Source organism: Mastomys coucha, unplaced genomic scaffold (genome assembly GCF_008632895.1).
Source record: "Mastomys coucha isolate ucsf_1 unplaced genomic scaffold, UCSF_Mcou_1 pScaffold18, whole genome shotgun sequence".
Taxonomy (NCBI): domain Eukaryota; kingdom Metazoa; phylum Chordata; class Mammalia; order Rodentia; family Muridae; genus Mastomys; species Mastomys coucha.
In genome coordinates, this window is record NW_022196900.1 from 84,873,055 (window position 1) to 84,881,008 (window position 7,954).

At 50.1% G+C, this 7,954-nt stretch overlaps 1 protein-coding gene across 8 annotated transcripts in view; it reads left to right on the forward strand.

The window, feature by feature from the left end:
- Csmd2 (CUB and Sushi multiple domains 2) overlaps positions 1-7,954 on the forward strand; it is a 582,522-nt gene that overhangs the window by 484,122 nt on the left and 90,446 nt on the right. For all 8 annotated transcript variants that reach the window (XM_031378716.1, XM_031378717.1, XM_031378719.1 and 5 more), the window contains 4 exons: positions 3,362-3,457; positions 4,572-4,775; positions 5,464-5,588; positions 6,430-6,526. In XM_031378716.1, coding sequence (XP_031234576.1) covers positions 3,362-3,457; positions 4,572-4,775; positions 5,464-5,588; positions 6,430-6,526 — 522 coding nt within the window. The remainder of the gene's footprint in view (positions 1-3,361; positions 3,458-4,571; positions 4,776-5,463; positions 5,589-6,429; positions 6,527-7,954) is intronic.

The following is a 7,954-nucleotide window of genomic DNA, read 5'->3' on the forward strand; positions in this document are numbered from 1 at the left end:
GAAAACTTCATGAAGAGAACACCAATAGCTTCTGCTCTAAGATCAAAAATTGACAAATGGGACCTCATGAAGTTGCAAAGCTTCTGTGAGGATTTTTTTTTAATGCCCCTCACTGCTGTGTTTATGCTCCCCGCCTCTGGAGCTCTAAGTGCCATGCTCATGGTCCCCTTCCCTGCTCAGTTGTGCCAGAGGTTTATGAGGTTCTGTTGCTTTGGGGAATTCTTATTGCTCCAAATTGATCAGTGCTTCGGTGGAGTTTGTTACTGTTTAATTAGCCACTGCTTTTATTTCATACATTCTCTCTTCTGTTGCTTCTTCAAAGTACTGCGTTTTTCTTGTCCTGACATCTTGAGCAGAGAGAATCGTGGGTGCTTTTCCCTGTGCAAGAATGCAGGTGTTGACAGTAGTGTGCTCGGTTTGCGCATGCTTATAATAGTGTATTCATTTGGGCTTCGTGCCGTTCGTTTTGATATACACTATTTAAGGTGTACTACTTTAGTACTTGATACTCTTTTGGGCCCAAGAGTTAAGAAGGTCTCTTCTGGGGCTAATGAGATGGCTCGGTGGTTTAGATCTCTGGTTGCTCTTGACAAGGACCTCGGTTCGATTCCCACCACCTACACGTTTGCTCACAACCATCTGTAACTCCAGTTCCAAGAAGCTAGTCTTGGCTGTTGGGAGAAAAACTCCGTCATTTGCCAATACATTTGCCTCTGTGGTTCCTGGTCTATCCAGGTAGATTGTTTGAATTTCAATGCTAATATTTTATCTTTGGGCTTTTATGCTAATGATCTTAGTAATTATTTTTGAGTCATAAATTTCTCACCCAAATGTTAAGTCTTGACATTGGCTTTGGTCCTTTCCTCATTGACAGTAGTCAACTGGAGTTGTCAAGCCATTCCCTAGCAGTTTGTCCTTGCTACTCCTGGCTTCTCCCTTTCAGTTCTTTCCTTCATTGAGGCTCAGAACCACAGAGCACACACACGAGCATGTGCGCACGCACACACACACACACACACACACACACACACATGACCTTGCAGATTCACAAATGCCTTCCTCTGGCACGGCATGGGTACATCAACTTGCTTGCAAATCAAATTACAGGTCTTAGAAAAAAAAACCTGTACAGATTACTCTGTCTTATTCCAGCATTTCCTATCCCAGACAAATTAGGATCCAAGCTGAGCCCTCATCCTTGTAAATCACCAATGCTTTGCTGTCCATGGGACTCTTATGTCCATGTTTTCTTATTTAGAAAATTAAATAGCCCTCTAAGCTAAGCTCTTTTTTTTTTTCATTGTATCTGGTACTTGGCAAGCTGCTGCAGCCTGAGCCCCAGCTCAGCAAACTGTCTTTCTTCTTAAACTCTTTTTCTTGGGGTTTTCTTCCTTCTCTCTCTGGAATTCCCCCCATATCTGCTTGTTGGGTTTTCCCTTCTATCCTCTGTGTGACTCTTCATTTCTCTTATGGCTTTGATCTCTTTGTGTCCTTTTCCTATAGGTTCTGAGAGAATACCCTAATTTCACAGCCACGTCATTTCTGGACGTCTACACAATCCACAAGCCACATCGCAGGGAGCCTCAACTCACATGTTAGAGCAGGCATCTCCTCCCTTCCTGTGTAGCCTTCGCCGACCTCAGTGCCTCCCTCTGCCATATCTTCCTTGGGCATCTCCGATGCCGTGCTCCACTTAACCTTGTGCAACCATGGCTGAAAACCTTTCCCTCTGTTCTCCACTGTAATTCACATGAAAGATTTGTTTTACCTTCTCCCAGTGGCCTCTTTTTCCAAGTTTTCTTGTGGCCAGTGATTTCTGTGCTTTTGCAGGAGTGGGAAGGAAGTGTGTGTGTGGTCAGGACTGATGACGTCTGGGTTCTGCCAGCCACCTCTCAGCCTCATTCCCAGATGTCAGGAGGACAGGAGAATGGGGGTTCTCTCTGCTCATCTCCCTAAAGAGGCAGAGCTAGGAAGGACAACGATAAGGAAGAGGTTGGGTTGATCTTCCCCAGGTTCCTTCTGCTTCAGCAGCCAGAAGCTCTCTAGAGCAATGACTCTTAGCTAGGGTAAATGACTCTGGGCCACATGTAAATCTACGTGTGCTGAGCCAAAGGTTCTCCCAGATGCCTCTGGCTGGTGGACAGCAAGGGTCTCTCTAGAGGCATCAGGGAGTCTTCTTCATGATTCCCTGCTGATCTGAACTCCAGCCCTCTCCCCAGTGAACATAGACTGAACCTCTATAACTCTCACTTCCTTTTTGGGAGATGGAGATGCAGGATGCAGAGGGCTCGTGTCACTGCCCATCACTACATTGTGCCCGAGCTTCCACAGGAAGAGAGGGATGAGCCGGGCTGTATTTCTGGCTGTGGATCCAGCTGGTACTGTCCTGCCCCTCCATCTGTACCACACTAGCCGACCTAAGCCTGTGTTTTCTGCTGCTCCCCAGGGCCCTGTACCCCAACAGGCTTTCCCTATCCTCTGCACCATGTGGTTGGAGGATAACACACCCTGGGGTGCCCGAGACAGTCCCAGCTTCCACTGAGCTGTCCCGTTCAGCATCTTGGCAAGCATTTCCTTGGCTCTCAGAGATGCCCTAGTCTGAGTCATACATCTCTGTCACATCAAGTGGTGTCTGGGAAAGGCCAGAGCTCTCAGGTGATCATACCTCCTTCCTTCCTATCAGCCAGTGCCTGATTCTTATGTTTTTATCTTTAGTCCATCTAGTTTTACTCTCCCAAGTAAACTTGCAGGCAGCATGGTAACCGCCATTCCCTAGCCCTCCCCACCCCCGTAAATCAACACATTTTTAGCAGCTTCCTCCTTTCTGGGTGGGTCATGTAATTCTCCAAAGCTCTTCATCTTGTTTTGTAAGTGAGGGTGCTGAGCCCTGCCGTGCTGGCCTCACGGTGACCACAGATCGAGGGACAGTGTGGATGCAAAACCATCTCAGCATTCTGGAGGGGAGAACAGGATCTCATGTAGCCAAGGACAGCCTCCGGCATGCAGTGTAACTGAGGGTGGAGGCTGGCCTTTAGTTTGTGGTCCTCCTGCCTCTGCCTCCCAAGTGCTGGGATTAGAGGTGTGTGCAACCGCTCTGCCCAGCTCATGCAGCGCTGGGGAATCTAACCCAGAGTGTGGTGCATCCTAGGCAAGCACTCTCCCAACTGAGCCACATCCCCAGCCCCCATCTGTGAGCTTCCCACTGTAAGGTGCAGGCTGAGCCTTGGGTTTCAGTGAGTCCTGGAATATGGAAGGAGTCACTGTGTTAGCTATGGTTGGCCCCCTCTCCTGGCCCGGATTCTATCTGCGGAGTGTTACAGCCATGCTCACTGCCTTCCTTTCTCTTCCTTCCTCTTGGCAGGAGAGTCGCTGCCCTTGGCTACGTCCAATCAAGTTCTCATTAAGTTCAGCGCCAAAGGTCAAGTATCAGCCAGGGGGTTCCACTTTGTCTACCAAGGTATGTAGGATGTAGACTTTAGAGGGTCAAAAGTCATCTTAGTAACTTTGTGTCTCAAGGAACAGAGAGGCCTTTCATCTGCTATCTGCACCTTTCTATGAGGGTTGGGGGTGGGGGACAATGTGCGGTACAGTTACTTTCAGTTGTATACATCTGTTTACTCAAGCAACAGATTCTGGGCTAAATTCTATGTTGAACTGGAAAGTTAATTCCTTTCCTACCCTCCCTGTCTCCCCTCCCCCACAACCCTACCCCAACACACAATGTCTAGTTCATGTCTGAGGGTGCTGGGACATCGGACCAGTCCTCTTACTTCATAGGACTTGGTTTTGTCTGCAGTGTATAGTAAAAGGATGAGACAAACAGGCTTTGATCAGGGAAGCGGACACCAGCCATTCCGTTCCTTAGAACCAACAGTTGTTGTGTGTGGAATGAGAGTAATACTAAAGGCTCACTGGTCAGTTCAAAGGAGTCCATAACCCGTTAGGCAATCAGTGTTCATTCGGGTCACTAAGACCCAGCAGCAGCTTGGGGCATCCTTGCTTTGACCTGCCAAATCCAGTCTACCTTCGCCCAGCAACAGACTCATTGTTAAGGCCACCAGTCTCTAAGCATAGCCCTCCCTGTTTGGTCTACACTGCCCAGGAGGCCACGAATATCCCTGTGCAGGGACGATTCCACGACAAGGGAAGCCACGAATCCCACAAGCCACTATTATGTTCATGTCAACGGCAGACTCTGGACAAGGGCTTAAGAGAAGCCACTGAGCAGGGTGATGCCTCAGAGAGTAGAGGGGAAAGGGTTATTATTGCCTTTCCCCAAAGGCAACGGAGCCCTGGTAAGGAAGAAGGATCACTAGAAAAGCAAAGAATAGCCCTGAGGCTAAAGTCTGGTCCCAGGTGCTCTCACTAGCCATGAGTCCCAGAAACTGTGCCCAACACTGAGTCCAGCAGTGTGCCTCAACATGGTTCCTACCCTAGAAAGTGTCCATGCCGGCCTTAAAATATGCCCTGAGCTCCCAGAGCCCCCTCCAGCCTTGTCCTGCATGCACCCCTGGCTGAGCCAGTTTCTACAAGGGTGGCTCCTGGCCCCTGAGTGCCCCTCTTCCCCACAGCGGTACCCCGAACCAGCGCCACACAGTGCAGTTCTGTGCCAGAACCTCGCTACGGCAAGAGGCTTGGCAGTGACTTCTCCGTGGGGGCCATCATTCGCTTCGAATGCAACTCGGGCTATGCCCTGCAGGGGTCCCCAGAGATCGAGTGCCTCCCTGTACCTGGGGCATTGGCCCAGTGGAATGTCTCTGCACCAACCTGTGTGGGTAAGTGTGGGTAAGCGGGTAAGGGCAAGACAGAGACGGGGAGGAGAAATAGAGAGAAGAAAAGGACTGGGGATAGACTTTTTCCCTGACGACTCAGCCAACCATCTGAGATATCCTTAGGGCTCACAGCAGGCCTTTCTCAGCATGCAGGGAGAAAGTCCTATGCAAGCCAAATAACTCCCCTGGCCTGAGGGGCAGTGTGAACAGAGAACTGGGAAGGAGCTGGAGAGGGATAGCTGTGCAGAGAGGAACAGGTGCAGGCCACTGGATGACCATTGTTGGAGGTCAAGTCATCAAGAAGGCTGAGAGCGAGAGGTCCCAAAGGAGAAGCCATCATGAAAAGGAAACCCAGCAGGGCTAGGGACCCTACAGGTTGTGAGAGTGGTGGAGGGGGTATTGAGGGCTAGAGGAGAAACTAGCACAAGATGAGTGAGAGCATCCTGGAGACTCTATGACAGAGTGGACTGGGCTCAGAGGGCAAGGAAGAGGCAAGCACTTGGAGGTGGCCCAGCAGAGCCCAGAGATCCTGAGGGAAGTGGAGTTGGAAGCCATAGGAGAAGCTAGCCCAAGAGAAGGCCCAGCAGAGACCCAAGGCTCAAGGCCCTGAGGGAGGCACATGAAGAGTCTCTCAAGGAGCCACCACAAAGATGAGCCAAGGAGCCTCTGACCAGCCCACGTCTCTTCCCAGTGCCATGTGGTGGCAACCTCACTGAGCGCAGGGGAACCATCCTGTCCCCCGGCTTCCCGGAGCCTTATCTCAACAGCCTCAACTGCGTGTGGAAGATCATAGTCCCCGAAGGCGCTGGCATCCAGGTAGGAGCAAGGAGTTAAGTAGCTGCTGTTGGACCATGAGCCAGGCTGAGGTGGAAGGAGAAACAATAGCTCTGCCCTTGTCCCTGTGTCTTTGGAAGCACATCGAGGATATAGAGATATGGCTCCCAATCACGCGATCACAGAATCTCTGGGGGAGGCAGGATGGGAGGTGGAAATTAGGTCCAGCCAGCCAAGAGGGCCCAGAGAAGAGAGTGCGTTTACCACAGCAACGTGAATTTGGAAGGTTCTTAGGAGACAGTCAAATGGTTTGAGGTGTGTATCTAAGATCATTAAGGAAAGAAAAGGGGCATCGCTGATGAACGGGGAAAGAGAAGATCACCAAGCACAGTGAGGCAGGGAGAGAACAGCCGGACACACAACGGGCTACATAACATATGCCCAGGGCAAGAGTAACACAGGGAAGCATGGGAGAGGAGCCAGAGCCTGCCAGGCCAGTGAAGCAATCAGGACCCGAGCGGGACACACCCACTGGGAGAAGGAAACCTAAAGCATATTCCAAATGTGAGAAGATGGCTCAAATGGTAGAGTTCTTTCTCGACGTACACAAAGCCCTGGGTTCAATCCCCAGCACCACATAAACCAGGTGTGCTTGTGCACGGCCATATTCAGGACCCCCAGGAAAGCAGAGGCAGGGGGATTAAAAGTTCAGCCATCCTCAGATACATAGTGATTCAGGATTATCCTGAGCTATGTGAGACCCTGTCTCCAAAATAACTAACTAACTAACTAAATAAATAAATAAATAAATAGATAACCCATGGGATGAGAAGGGAGGGAGGCACTTGAGCTGTGTGACTGACAACTCCTTCTGTCTGTTCAGATTCAAGTCATCAGTTTTGTCACAGAGCAGAACTGGGACTCTCTAGAAGTGTTTGATGGAGCAGATAACACCGTAACCATGCTGGGAAGTTTCTCAGGTAAGATGGGACATCCAGGGCTTCCATATGGAGGCTTGTGGTAGACACCATCATCATCACCATCATCACCACTACCACAACCACCACCACCATCATCATCACTACTATCATCATTACCACCATCAGCACCATCATCATCACCATTACCACTGAATAGGGCTTGGTATTACCCACTGTGCATCCAATGGCAGGCATGTGCCAGAGTGTGGTGGTTTTGCTCAATGGCCCGAGAAATTATCTGACTCTGCTAGGCCCAGAAATCCAGGATGTTAAGATAGAAAAAAGATTCATGCATGTCCAGATAAACTGTCTGCCCGGCTGGGCTGACCACATAATTGTATGTGTTGATCTGCAACCATCAATTCTATATAATCCCAGTACAAGTGTTATTTCTATTGTCCTGAAAAGAAACCAAGTGCCGACTGCATTCAGTCTCCATCCCCCGCTTGCCCCGCCCCCCTAGACTCTAGCAACCACTGATCTTTCCATTCCCATGAACTTTCCATAGTCCAAGAAGTTCATCCAAATGAAGGCTTACACCATGTGGCTTTCTGTCAGGCCTCCACATGTTTCTCCCCATGTCAGTTTGAATCAGCACTGTGCTGTGTGAGCAGACCATTTCTTCATATACCACCCACCACTCAGTAGACGTCGGTGTCACGTTCATTATGAAGCCGCTGTGACTAACGCTGGGATGGATATTCACAGGCAAGGTCTTATAGTGTGAAAGATTAAAAGAGCAATCCATAATATTGCAGGCACGCACCGGCGGGCTGGCCAGTCAGGCACCGGTGGGCATAGCTAGTCTGTTCTCAACTCATGCCTGTTCTGACTCAGAGCTCCGAAATGTCTCCACCCAGCTCGCTCAGTTCCCATAGAAGGTCACTCCCACGTCAGCCCCACACTTACAATTTCCCGTGGCTGGTTGGGGTGCGCCACCATCGTACCTTTTCTCTCTGGGACCCAGTCTAGCCACCGGGTCTGGCGTCACATATGTGGTCCATCTTCAGGAGCATAGATCGAGAAACAGAATCACCATTGTCTCATTTTAAAAGGAACAGCCCAACTTTTCCCCAACATGGATGCCGCCACCCTCCACCCTCCATCCAAAGTCAAGCATGTACCAGAGCAGGGTGTGCGGTTTGGTCTAATGGCTCAGGAAGCTACCTGAATCTGCTAGGATTCCGGATGTTAAAATAGAAAAATGATTGATGCACACCCAGACAAACCGCCTGTCCTGCTGGGTGACTGCACAACTGTACATGTTGGAATCATTTTGGAGACGACTGAGTGGGGACCATACTCCCAGCCCTCTCACTGAGGAGCATCCCCTCCTGCAGCATAGGTCTCTGGCACTGCTCATCCATGGTTTCCCTTCCCTGGCGCATTGTCCACCTGACATTTGTTATTCAGTGGATTTGATCGGGG